This window comes from Oculina patagonica, chromosome 8 (assembly GCF_052425735.1).
Source record: "Oculina patagonica isolate OP01 chromosome 8, crgOcupat, whole genome shotgun sequence".
Lineage (NCBI taxonomy): Eukaryota > Metazoa > Cnidaria > Anthozoa > Scleractinia > Oculinidae > Oculina > Oculina patagonica.
Window position 1 is genome coordinate 25,281,496 of NC_135765.1, and position 13,866 is coordinate 25,295,361.

General features: G+C 39.0%; 2 protein-coding genes across 2 annotated transcripts; both read left to right on the forward strand.

Annotated features, from left to right (window-relative positions):
• The first annotated feature begins 1,348 nt into the window (after positions 1-1,348).
• LOC144663616 (cholesterol oxidase-like) lies at positions 1,349-10,952 on the forward strand. The gene is made up of 6 exons (XM_078524626.1): positions 1,349-1,536; positions 3,919-4,165; positions 4,967-5,457; positions 7,031-7,531; positions 9,315-9,636; positions 10,377-10,952. The coding sequence occupies exons 1-6, from the start codon at positions 1,501-1,503 to the stop codon at positions 10,592-10,594; spliced, it is 1,815 nt and encodes a 604-aa protein (XP_078380752.1). The 5' UTR covers positions 1,349-1,500; the 3' UTR covers positions 10,595-10,952.
• A 1,599-nt stretch (positions 10,953-12,551) lies between these two features.
• On the forward strand, positions 12,552-13,754 carry LOC144664005 (uncharacterized). The gene is made up of 2 exons (XM_078525099.1): positions 12,552-12,622; positions 13,103-13,754. Exons 1-2 carry the CDS (start codon positions 12,597-12,599, stop codon positions 13,644-13,646), a joined length of 570 nt encoding a protein of 189 aa, XP_078381225.1. The 5' UTR covers positions 12,552-12,596; the 3' UTR covers positions 13,647-13,754.
• The last annotated feature ends 112 nt before the right edge of the window (positions 13,755-13,866 follow it).

Below are 13,866 nucleotides of genomic sequence, written 5' to 3' on the forward strand. Positions count from 1 at the left end.
GTTAGCCTATTTACGGTTAGCTTTCAATAATTGTAAAGGTTTTGCTTGTTTCGGTGATTTTGTTTTGTTTCGCTCTTTCGGTCGGTTCGGTTGTTTCGGCGGTTTCGTTTCTTGATTCGGGTTTTAATACATGCCGTCAATTTATACCCTGCTTTTTGAATTTAGGGGTGGACCATGGATCGGGTCCACAAGGTGGTCTATGGACCGGGTCCACGGGGGTAGTCCATGTAACGAGCCGTTTTAGTTATTGCTCCTTTACTTTTTTGTTTGTTTATTGCAAAATCTAGGTCAATTTTAATGTTCATTGAGACACGAAAAATCGCGAGACGTAAATTTCAGGCTAAGGTTGAAGCAAAGAAGAAACAGAAAATATCGTAATTGAAACTAGAAAGTGATTGTTAGCCTTAATAACGAACGAAGATTACAAAAAAGACAACCAAATCAACGCAGCAAGATACGCTTATAGGATGTCTCCCAGCTCGTCGAGTTGTCTCTAATGTTGTTATGATTTCCATGAGTAGAAATTTTTAGGTTCACATAATTGTTATCGGTTTTTAAGTCGTAAGCCTTATCATTTACCTAATGTTTGTTTTTCTAATAATTATATTGGTCGTGAAATGCGCACCAGGGAAGCTGAACGCTTTATTGCCGGTTCAGTATTTTGTTAAGTGTTGGCAAAGACCCGGGAACGACATTCATCAATACAATCCTTGTTCTTGGTTAATTGGATTTCATTCTAATCAATTATATTTTTTGTACATAACAAAACATTTAATGGATTATGGCTTTGCTTTGTTTTTAAGCAGGGATTTTTTATGCAAAATATCGAGAAGTGCCGCTTTCGTAACCGGAACTTGGAAAAGCAAAACTAAGAAATAGATAGCAAAATAAGGGGACATATGACGGATACCCGGGGCTATACTTACACAAATCGCTGGTGCAAATCGTACAGAAACTTTTCATTTTTACCGGCTTGTCAGTTATTTTCTTTTTTTTTTTTTTTACTGTGCCAGAACTGTTTTTAACTGTATCTTTAATTTGTTCGATCGCTGCTTTTGACAAAGAGAAGTCTCTTTCTGCATTAAGCTAAAAACAGTGTTCTGCATGTTTTCCCTTTTAAAAGCCATGCAAACAAATAACATTTCCATGGAAATAATAAGAACGTTTAAAGTTTAACTTCACCCCAACAAAATTCCTCACGTTTAAAAACTTTTGTTTGTGACAGAAGAAAGCGTAGGATGTAAATATATGGTTGCTATGGTTTCCAAGAGGTCGACGAACTTACGCGATATGCTCTCTGATGGACATGCGTCAATGCAAAATCAATACATTGTATTTTGTAAGCAAATATCCACAATGTATAGGGTGGACACATTTGTTGTTCACATTAGGTAATTGTCTCCATATAATAAGATTTAATTTTCTTATACATGCAAATAAGAACGTGGTTATGTTCAGTGAAATTCACTGAGTTGAAACAGTTTGGAAGTGGGCTACATAATGGGATGCGTATCTTCGACAAGACAACGGGCTCAAGTAAGTTCATGTTAACGCCTTACTACGCTTATTTCCTTGACATAATTTGTTATAATTCTTATCATCTAATAAAATAATCAAGATTGAGGTATTTTTTAGAAAGAAACACTTCATTCGCGTTATTAGCAGAATCAATGCATTGCTCCAGCGAAACGCCCCGTGAAAGCAATGTATATCAGTAAATTTGCATTCTGAACGCAATCGTTGTTAATCAACGAGGCCCGGTTATTCGACTTTAACGACACCTTGTAATCTCAGTTTCTCGAAGATCATTTGATACAATAAATTGTATTGACGGTTTTAGTTAGATTACAAGCGACTTGAAGGCATAATTAAGTGACAAGTGGCAACACAGAGTGCCATGGCTCATCGATTGTATGTTATGTCAACAAAACATTAATTATTTTCAAAAACAAACCTGGCATCATCAAGCATATATCACGCTAACGATTATCTCTTGTAAGACTAAGTCATAAACTTGATATTTGTGTTAGTACGTTTCGATTATCTGTACGTACCTTGGGTCGGTTCCCATTGGCTTTGCCGTGAGAAATATTTGAGCCTGAAAAACAATTTGAGAACTTGTGAATTTATTGTCGGTTAGTTGTGCTAAACTTTTAGAAGTTGTTTTAACAGCTTCATTTGAACAGCTTCATTGAAATTATTTTGCGGTCTTATTTAAAGCGCTTCAATGGCGTCATTCGCGATCGATTAACTGAATATCTTATCCTGGGAGACTCGAAGATATTGAGGTCCTTTTAATAAGGAGATTTATGTTGCAACTGTTAAAACTTGCCAGCTGAAATATTCTGGCTGCATTGTTTATTTTTTGGCTAATGTCTTCTTTTGTCTGTGTGCTTCAATTACTATGCAAATGAACGAATACTATGCCATTCATGAAGTTAAAATCAATTTTTACAAAGATGTTGGAATCGATTGAAAATCGAAGTGCGTTGTGATTAAAGACGAAAGAAAAGCCCTTGTATTTCAGGTGCCCAGCGACACAAGAAAATGTGAAATGCTTGTCGACTTCCAATAGAGAAACTGAACATGACCGTTATGTCACGAATGATGGCACCACTTGTCCCATCAAACACATGGTAACTCCTGCGTGACTAAAGATGGAAATCGGCTGGACACATGGGATTTTGGACAGCGATCAATTGGACGCATTCGTTTTTTTTTGCGCCGCAATTTGGTGTTAAATAAAAACAAAATTCCACTTTGTATGTGAATTATTCTGTTAAATCGACGTGATTGCAAGGTAAATCAGTGCAAATTGTTTAGGTTTTTTTTTCGTGAAAAGGGTTTACTCTGATAACAGCGAAATATAATGAGCCTAAATGGACGTAATTAACGAATGGCGATTATTTCGCTCGGTGCTATGTGCCCCTTCATAATTAACAACCCAAGTATTTCGGTATTGCAGAGCTGAGGCACTTTATAATAAATATAAATAGCAGTTCGTTAGGTTAATCCGACCTGTAGCCTGCTTCTTTGCGGGGGGGGGGGGGGGGAGGGAGGCTGGGGGGGTGGGGGAATTCAGTATCTCCTGATGCCACGGTGTTGATTCATCCAGAACCACTTAGTGTCCCATCTGTGCTCAGACTGCAGAAGAACCAGCCCATCTTCTAGTCAGCGGTTTTTGTTAGTCATTATTAAACCCCGTCGCCGCCATTTCGATCTGTTTCGAGCTGTTTTCCTTGCGTTGTTTGTCGATCTGCTAAGTTTGAAGTACATTTCTTTGCATGGGCACTGAATGAAGGGGATGTAACTTTCAAGGCGTCCGCTATGGTTTGAATGGAAACTTCGATATTTCTGACAATGGCATTGAGTCAGAGATCGGATGTTCCTAAAATGATTGAAATACAATTTGCCCCTACAAAGGGCATTTTGTTCGAAAGTACGAGGGCGTGAGTCAAGGAAGTGTTTCGCTGTTTGGAAGCATTTTAGAGAAGGAGCTTAAAGTTATGAAACTACGTACCTGGTATTGTTTAACTTGATACTAGAGACCTTTTAGTGTATGATTTATGAGGTATGAACATGCCCCTTGCATATTAATTTAAGTTTTCACGTCAATCTCTTTTTCCTTTCATGGAAGTTTAAATGTTCTTGTTGTAGTGTGATGTGACACCTTTGTTAATAAGTAAGCTTGCATGCAGGCATCATGTTGCAAAGTCCGCCATGCTGGGTGACACGCTAAGCACTGGGACATGTAAAAGTAAAGTTTGACCGGTTGAAGTCGCTTTGTTTTCGAGGAATTTTGTCTTATAGATTGGCGGAGCATGTACCAATAGGCGACCATGTGTTGCTAAAGGCGCATCGAACTGCATTTGTTAACATAATTATAATCAAATAACGAAGTTTAATTTTGACTTGTAGGCTCAGGAAAAGCCACTATTTCCCAGGCTGTCCCTGCCACACACCTCAATCAAGTCTCACTATGACGTAGTGGTTGTTGGCTCTGGTTATGGTGCATCTATAGCTGCCAGCCGCTGCGCACGCGCGGGCAAATCCGTGTGCGTTCTGGAACGAGGCAAAGAGTGGTGGCCAGGTGATTTCCCTGAAACTTTCAGTGACTCTTCGAAGCATATGCAGATTACATTCGGCGGAAAGGAAAAAAAGTTAGGTATGGCTTACAATAAAGAAGATGACACCCGTTGAGTCAGTAGTCTTTCTGGAGCTATTGAGTTCGAAACAAATTCCGGACATGAAACAAGGCGAGAGCTATTTGTTTATGAGCTGATAACTGTGAATTGCAGAACCCCGAAAATGAAAAACAAAAATAGATATGGCTTACAATAAGAAAGATGACACTCGTTGCGTCAGTTGTTTTTCTGGAGCTATTGAGCTCGAAGCAGGTTCCAGACATGAAACAAGGCGACAGCTATTTGTTTATGCGCTGATAACTGTGATTTGCAGAACCCTTGCAATGAGTATTACATTCAAAGGCGACTTGGGGAAAATGGCGAAAATTCACCGACCAGAAGAACATCGTCATGGCGTGGTTCAAGTTAATTAGAATTAGCTTTTCTTTTTTATAGCATGTTCACCTGTAAATTATCCAGTGACATGGTTCATCATTTCCGTATTCGTGGAGTTAACAGTAAATTATATTGTTGTGTTTTCACTTACTCCATTTGGCATGCGGTAAAAAGACAAACTGTGCTTGGTTATCTGAATTGTTATTGTTGCTTTTGTTTTGCTGTTGTTGTTGTTGTTGTTGTTGTTGTTGTTGTTGTTGCTGTTTTTGTTTATCTTTGAGCTCATATGTAGCGGTATTCAAACCTTGACAGCGAACAGGCAAGTTATTTCCCCAAACAATTCCTTTACAATTCCAGGTACTCACACTTTCAAATTTGCAGTCTGTACCTTTTTTTCCTGCTAGCCAGACATGTACAAGTTAATTAAAATACTTTGATATTTTCAGGAAAGCCAACCGACTTGTACGAATTTTTTGTAACCGATGACCTTACCGTGGTGCAAGGGTGCGGTCTGGGTGGGGGATCTCTCATCAATGCGAATGTGGGACTGGATGTGGAGCCTGAGGTTTATCAGGACCCAGTGTGGCCGAAAGAATTAAGAGAAGACCTGGATCAGCTAACGAAAGTCGATCGACAACACTTTGTAGATATGATTAAGCCTTCACTGTACCCAGATAGTTATCCACCACTGCATAAATTAGAACGGATGAAGGAAGGCCTTAGCGAATTTGACATCGAGGACCTAGACAAGCTTTATTACAAGACGCCACTTTACGTAACTTTCCAGGACACGCCATCAAATCATGTTGGAATTCCTCAGCCCAAATGCACAGGGTGTGGAAATTGTTTGGGAGGATGTAATGTTGGCGCCAAAAACACGTTAAACATGAATTACCTGCCCGACGCGAAAGCGCATGGTGCGGAGATGTTTACTGAGGTAACTGCTGAGCCAGTGACTAACAAACAATTATTCACCGAAGTGGAGGTGAATAGTGGTGGATATTTATCCACCACATTCACCGACACTGAGGTAAATTATTGTTTTAGTATATACCACAAAAGTTGAAAAACTAGCGGACTAAACATCACTTTCGGTAAACAAAGTGACGCGCTAAGGCAGTTTGTTTCTCTTAAGCTGCTCGGAGGTGTACTTTGCTAATCACCTCCGAGTTAACCAATCAGCGCGCGCAAAAAGCACTATTCACTTGTGTGGTATATACTAATAACTTATACTGCTTACCTTCACCTTTTTGCAATTTTTTTGCAGCAATAAAGACGAATAGCAGAAGTGAAATAGTCATTCATTCTTTACGAGATGTTCACATTTTGTCCATTTTTTTAAAGTATTCGCGTTCTTTATTTGGATAAAGACATAAAGGAAACCTCCACTCTTGTAACAAGTTGACGTTGAATTTTACAAGATAAGGGAGAAAAAACATTTAATCGTAATATTAAAATTGGAAAGAAAAGATAAGTCTATATTATTTCCCACGCGTCGCCATCTTGGATTTTTGACGTGCAATGGTTGCTCAGTTGTTTCGCTTAGAAGATGTCCTGCTTCCAAACAATAGTAGTAACCATTACACGTCGTAAAATCCAAAATGGCGGCGCGCAGAAAATTTAAAAGCAACAATCTTTCCCTCTTGCTTTGTTGCTATTGAACGTTATTTCTCCTTTGTGTCGTAAAATTTGGAATTAATAATAATTAATTAATGTTACATTTCGTTTACCTCAACTCTCGTCCACAATCACCGATATTACTTCAAGTTCACAGCCTAATTCCAACTCTTCTTACCACAAAATTATTCCTCTAATCCTTCAAATATTCCTTCCGGCTTCATTCGGATTCCAAAACAGATATTTCTCAGCCTTCTCACCATTCTCGTCCCCATAGTCCACGACCCCTCTAGTCTCCACCGGTCAAATATGTCCTACGTCCAAAATGGCCGATTTTGAACTTAGTTTTTCACTCTTTTGTCCCCTTAAAATTCGCATTCACTTGCTTCTTCCCCTGCAGTCTAACTCACTTCTACCGTCCCTAGTGATATTACACAACATCAAATGGACCCGTTCCATTTCCTTCAAAATATACGCAAAAAACGACACCGAAAAACCATTGAGAATGAGGTATAAAGTAGACTTGCATTTTACGAACCGACCTTATGCCCGGTTAATAATTAAAGTTCAACTTGTCGTAAGAATGGAGGTTTCTTTTATCGCAACGGTTAAATAACTGTCGCCGATTAAAGGGACTACGTCACGGACAACGCATCTTGAAAAAAATGCAAGTTTTTTCAAGTTTGTTTTTCGTAATCCGTCTTAATCTTCGTCAGTTGGAATCATCCTTGGTTATACTTGCGTTTTTATTGCGCCTTTATTTTTTTTTCTACGTAAAAAAAAACTATTGCTTTGAAGTTTACTTTAATTTGGAAGTAAACAGAAATATTACTTCAATAACGTGACATTGCTCCTTTAAAAAACTGACGATGACGATTTACTTCGCCCCTTAGGTAGAAGTAACAGCGGTAATGAAGTCTGACAATTCAACTGACTGGTTTGTCAAGTACAAACGACTTGTCCCCGGAAGTGTTGATCTCGAGGAATATACAGTTCGTGCTAACTACGTCATTCTCGGTGCCGGCGCTTTAGGCTCCACAAAGATTCTCCTTCGCTCAAAAGAACGCGGTCTCCGCGTGTCAGACGGAATTGGAAAACGCTTCTCGACGAACGGTGACGCGGTTGGATTTAGCTATAACGGCGACAAAATTGCCAACTCTGTCGGGGTTGAAACCAAGGACATATCATCTGCCCAGCCACCTGGTCCCACTGTGACGTCCATAATTGACTTTCGTAAAGTAAACGGAGGCAATTTTGAAGACAACTTTATCGTCGAGGACGGGACGCCTCCGTCGATTCTAGCTGTACCGTTTACGGTTGGCCTTAGCTTTGGTGCAAAGGTTTCTGGGATTGATAAGTATCCTCCGAATGAGCTGCTCGAGAAAACGTTTCAGGTGCGTACACCAACGTTCAAGGGTATGGCATTTCATCATTTCCTTCCAAAAGTACCACTACAAAATGTTATCTGTCCCAATAATAAGTGCTGGGCTTATTTCTGTACATAACTATGTTCAAAATGTCTTTTTTGATTTGTTTTATTCTTTATTTGGAAGGGATTTTGCATCTGAACAAATAAAAAATACCGAATGTTTAATATAAGTTGTCGAAAATGACTTTAAACACAGAACAACTTGTAAAATCATCAGAAGAACATCACAGGTTTTACAAAATAGCAATCCTAACAGCAAGATGCCTTATAATTAGAAGATGGTTTTCATTTTTTCTTAAGAGAAAAATAATAAAAATCAAAGTCTCTTCGAGATACCGACTTTTTTGCATGAAGTATGAGTCGAAGGTTTATCCTGTGCATTGTTCTTCGAACTTATCATTACAGTTGCTTTGTAGTTTAGTTTAACAATTTCCTATCTTCGCGGAGGAAATGCAGCCATATAATTTTGTCAAAAATGGCTCGTCCGCGCCGGGTATTTATACACATGTTCCTCAACATTACACAAATAAACAGTGCAAATTTCACCGAGATCTGACAATTCTATACTTTAAAATTGCAAGGACCTTTCGAGGCAGTCGATTACGACAGCGAAATTAACAAATGAAACAGCAAAATATGTATTCGACGCTTTGTTTTTGCGACGCCATATTTGAATTGTTATAGGTCGACCGCTGTTCAATGTGTTCAAGGCCGTATCGTTACGATTGTTCCACGAAAAAGTACGAAAAACTACGGACATTTCCGACTACTGTCGGAGAAAACATTACGCATATAATTGCAGCGTAAACAAATCGATACACTCATGCTGCGTTTTGTCTGGGCTCTGCGAGGGTCGGATATCAAGACAGTTTCTTCGTGGGCTTAAGAAGGATTAAACAAAAGCCATATATACAGTGAATGCTTTCGAATTATATTTGAAGATGAAATACGAAAGAACTTTGCTGTCTTTGACTGAAATTCCACTCGAACTGCGTAGATACGATCGCATGTCGTAAAGCCGATTCATGCAACATTGCTGTCAACGCGAGTTCACGTCCCTAACGACCTAGGCTGCTGACGAAATAGAATGGCGTAAGTAGCAACCAAATTCGGCCTAATTTTTAACCGCTCCTTAGCTAAAAGAAGTCCCCATCTCTTGCATTTGTTTTAACTTCAATAATATCTTTGAAAAGAGCGAGTTTTTTGGCATGGTTTATTTTTGACGTTTGTAATTTTTAAACGATGTAAGTGCTAGTGATAATTTATTCGTGTTTTAGCGTTAGTTACTCAATCATTGTTTGTGCGACGCTTTTTATAGATCGCCCTTCAGACACACGTGCGTTGAGATAAGAAAGCTGACATGTCACTTTTAAAATTGTTATATAACGTTTATAAATGTGACAAGTCACGTTTTTTCTGCGAGATCGCAAGTGATCACCCACAGCGGAAAGTAATCCCTTGAGAAATTAAAATATTTCCTTGAGAAATTAAAACAGTCCCTTGAGAGTTAACAAGAATGTGGTTCCACATTTACCCCCACTTAACTGCTATTCTCCTTCATTTTGCTTGTAAACAAGCAAAAATGTCGCAAAAAAGGGGAAAAAAAGGTACCGCTTTCGCTAGTGAATATTCTTTAAAGGAAGCCCAACTATCGCTATTTACCAGTAAAAAGAACTAACCTTTTTTTAACTTAGTGACGGACGTAAGAAACCATTGAATTGCTTTTTACTCTGTACACGTATTTTTAGGAAATACAGGGCAAAGGGATCGACAATACTCTTACCCTTCTGGCTATGGGTCACGACAGTTCGTCTGGAGTAATTTCCTTTGAAAACAAAATCGACGACATTGATATCACATGGGACAGAGTGGGCTATGAGAGAAACTTCGAAAATATAAATCAAGCATTAGAGAAATTAACTCGTGGTCTTGGTGGAACTTATGTGAAGAACCCAATGTGGTCGCAGACTTTGGGACGAAGTGTCATAACTGTACATCCCCTTGGAGGTTGCCCCATGGGAGAGTCTGGACGAACGGCTGTGGTGAACCATGCAGGACAAGTGTTTGATGGTAAAATGTTTGTCTTTATTTCATTTTAAGTTCATTTTACGTTTTAACGATTTCCATTACTGCCACCCAACTCTTGTAGATAATTTGGGATAGGAGTTGTAAAGAAATGATTTTGAGTTTGTTCCACGCCGGTCGCTCGTCACTCAATGTGGTCGTGATATTGCTCCGTCTAGATTTTTTTGTCGTCACCAGATTCAATTTTTTTGGTGTTAGGTTCAGATCTGTTTTGTCTGCGTTAGCATAAAAAGAATATTGGCTGCGATGGTTTTCAAAGAATGTCTTTGTTGCTTATTTCAGAGTTTCATTGCCGCTCCGCCGCAATTTCCTTTTGTCCCTGGAGTGTTCGAAGTTGTTTTATCCCAAGAACGTGAAATCTCGTTTGTCTCACCCGGTTCAAGCCATCGAAATACTTTTCAACGTACACTCACACACTTTTACAACTCGCGCCGTGACTAATTGATAGGTTTTTAGGTAAAAACCTTCGAACCCAATTTTCTGCTTTGAGACCTTATCACTCGTTTACAGTCTTTGTAGCAGTAACATATAGACTCTAGATCTTGTATTTTTTTAACCAGTAATGTCATACTTGAGATGCCCTTACGATCCAAGGCTTGAGAGTTAAATCGGGTCAAGTAACATCGCGTTGCGTATTAGCCAGGTGGCTCAAATCTAAAAATGAATTAAGGACAAAATCCGAATGAGGATCCACATTATAAATGTTTTTGGTTTTGTTTTGGTAGGTGACACGAATAAGCTACTGGATGGACTTTATGTCGTAGACGGATCCATTATTCCTCGATCCGTGGGAGTCAATCCGTCGCTGGCTATTGGCTGTCTTGCAGAGCGTTGTATGCGTCTCTTGGCAGAAAGAGAGGGATGGAGTATTGACTACGACACATTCATCTCACTTGGTCGTGAGACTTTTGCTAATCATTACGTTAAAATAAGTAGTTTTTAACTCGGAAAAGAGTTGTAGAAAGCGAAGTGATTTTACCTCTATCCTTGATAACTTAAACACGCAATATGTGCAAATGATTTAAGTGCTCTAGCTAAGGAGTTAAACCTGTTCCCAAAGGAACAATTAACATTTCTAGTTAAATTACTACGCTTAGTTACAAGCCGAAATATTGTATTAATGTCAGTTTTCTTGAAATAGACTTAAACGTTTTCAATGGTATCAATAGTTTGCCTAACCTTTAAAATAAAAAAAGAAAAAAAAAAGAAAAAGAACAATTTCCAACGGATGGGAACTATATATTTTAGGCAGGCCTTTTGACCTGATTTCGATTAGCAGCTAGATGACAATCAAACTATTGAAGTGAGTGAAGTAAAATGTGGCAAGTTTAACATCATTTCTTGTTTTCAATTCTTTTCTCATAATAAATTTTCTGTTTAGTGGCTTATATCGACTTTGATTTTTAAGAAAAGGTTCTGTATTGAATTTTTCATGCAAGTAATTTTTCCACTCTCGTACTTGTTAGATGTTCTTCAGCAAGGCGCTTCATTGACTTAACCTTTCCTCCGTTTTTAGTTTTCGTATGCAAGGATGTCCAATCTCGGAAGTGCTCAAGTAAAAAAAAAAGGAAACAGGCACTATAGTATAGTTTCAAACTTACATCATAAATCAGATAAAGCCTGAAAGGGGATGGCATTGTGATGGTTAAAATTGGTGTTACGATCGTTCGGCGTCGAAAAGAAAACACTAAGTAATTATCAACTTGGTGGTAAATTGGTTTCCAAGTGATCGGCTAATTCCCTAAAGGCGTACTATAAGGTCTGGTTTCCACTAGCAAGCATAAGCGCAATCACGCAAAAAGGTCAAATGTTGACCCTTGTGCACAAGGATCAAAATGCAATGCGCTTGTGCTTTTGCTTGCCTCAAAGCCGTTTTCACGGTGTAATTATATAGCTGTCAGTAAATCCTATATTGCCAACAGATAGATTTTTTGTTAATTTTTTACAGCTGTCCAAATTTAAAATAAATTGGACACTTTCTGCTTAAGGGTTTTGCTCAGTTTTGAGAAAACTGTCCAATTTAAAAAAAAAAATTTGGATACTTTCCAACAACCAATCATATGTCACGAAAAAAAAGGGAACAGAGTACTGGCCAATCAGCATGCGGCTATTATCACTACCATCAAAAGTCACGTCACCGACCGAGGAAACCCCGGTGTTGTTTGTTTTGATAATGGCCGACTTTCCCGACTTTTCTATCGACCTTTTTGGACTCCCAAACTTTGGAATGGAGCCTTCTCTGCCTTCTAGGTTTCCTGAGATTGGACCTACGGATTTGGACGAGATGAGGGAGAATAACCAAAACAAGAACACCAAAAAAGGCACCAACAACTGGGTTAAAGTGTTTGACCTGTGGCGTGCGGAGCGAAGCGAATTGAGAAAGCTTGAGGACATCCCCTAAGACGAGCTTGACGACGTCCTCTGCAAGTTTTATGCCGAGATTAGGAAGAAAAGCGAAGAAGAATACGAGCCTGATAGCCTTGCTGTTATGCAAGGCTCCTTGGACCGGCACCTAAAGAACAGCGGCCGGAATTACAGCATCCTTCGCGACCGAAAATTCGCCAAGTCGAGACAGCAACTCGATGCTAAAGCTAAGCATCTTCGGGAGAATGGGTTCGGTAGAAAGAAAAATGCAGCAAACGCCCTGAGCAAAGAGGATGAAGAGTATCTATGGCAGGCTGGGGAGCTTGGAAAACACTCTGCACAAGCGTTAGTTAACGTGAACTTCAAGAATTTGACGGAGCACTTTGGGCTGCGCGGACGACAAGAACACTACTCGATGCAAATCGAGGACTTTCAAATAATTACAAGTCCAGACAACACCGTAAAGTACGTCAAATTTAGTGAGGGTCCGACCAAAACAAGGGGCAGTCCATCCCAAAATGGGCAGAAAAAGGGCAGTCCATCCCAAAATCTTCGCAACAGGGGATGAAAAATGCCCTGTCATGTTGTTCGAGGAGATGATTAAAAGGTAATTGTTGTTGTTAATTAAATAAATATAATTTCGCTTATGATAAATTACTGCATAGCGACAGAGATAAATAATAATTCCAGCGAAGCATAACTATGACAAAAGTCCTTTGTTAATTGTATTCTTGTGAAAAAAAAAAAAAAACCTAGTTGCCACACTGTGATTCGATCGAAACACTACCTGCATGGTCCAATGTTTACAATGTCCTTTATCAAAATTAATTGGCCTCAATCAGAAGCATATACCTCTCTTTTTATTAAATGTAATATTTTTCCTGCTGTTATTTTCTTATTAGGATTTTTTAATTAAAATTTGTTGTATTGATAAGTCTGGGAGAAAAATTATGTAATTGTAAAAATACCTCGTCAAATAATTTTTCCATTTTTTTTCCTCTGTGTAAATATTTGAGACTTTTGAAATGCCAGAATTCGAACTTGTCTACCAAGTAGATCATAATTAAGTATTTTTATTCAAACACAGACGACCTCCTGACATGAAAACCAATGGTGCATTTTACCTCACCACCATATCCAAGTCAAAGGGGGAAGTGTGGTTCAGCCGACAGCGAATGGGGGAACACAAGATTGGGGATATCATGAGATCCATGGCAAAGAGGTCTGGCTTGTCAGCTTCCACAGGAAAAAAATTCACCAACCACTCAAGCCGCAAGACGTGCGTACAGAAGCTTATAAGTGCTGGTGTTCCCCGAGACCAGATAATTGATGTAACTGGGCACCGCAGTATTACCAGCCTCAACTCGTATGAAGGGGACGACGAAAATCAATGCAGGCAGCTCTCATATATTCTAAGTGGAAAGAAGCCTAATGATGAGCCCAATAACAAGCCTCCCCTTCAGTCGCATAATACTGTTGTGAACAACAACTTCACTGGAACTGTTAATTTCTACGGTGGATTTGGGGCCCCTGGTATGCCTGGGCCATCTACCCTGCCCCCCAGTGTGTCACCAAGTCCCAGAAAGCCCTGGAAGAGGCTGAGAGTGCTATCAGATTCTGATGAGGATTAATCTTCAGCAGATCAGAAAGTTGTGACTTTAATTATGTGGATTAAGTTCAGCATGAAATTTGCTATATTAAACACCTTATTTTATAAAGGTTTTTACAACATTGCCTTGTTTCTGTCAAACTTTTGCGGTGTAATCATATTTCAATGTTGTCAGGTTTAATATTATTTGTTTTAAAATTTCTACAGTAAAAACTGCCTTAAAATATATTGAATATGTACAG

What these genes read in the sequence shown, in the direction of transcription:
- LOC144663616 (XM_078524626.1), top strand. Translation starts at nt 1,501, where the DNA reads ATGGGATGCGTATCTTCGACAAGACAACGGGCTCAA. An exon ending in CGGAAAGGAAAAAAAGTTAG is followed by an intron (nt 4,166 to 4,966) that starts GTATGGCTTACA and finishes TGATATTTTCAG; the next exon opens with GAAAGCCAACCGACTTGTAC. An exon ending in GTGCGGAGATGTTTACTGAG is followed by an intron (nt 5,458 to 7,030) that starts GTAACTGCTGAG and finishes TTCGCCCCTTAG; the next exon opens with GTAGAAGTAACAGCGGTAAT.
- LOC144664005 (XM_078525099.1), top strand. Translation starts at nt 12,597, where the DNA reads ATGTTGTTCGAGGAGATGATTAAAAG. An exon ending in TTCGAGGAGATGATTAAAAG is followed by an intron (nt 12,623 to 13,102) that starts GTAATTGTTGTT and finishes ATTCAAACACAG; the next exon opens with ACGACCTCCTGACATGAAAA.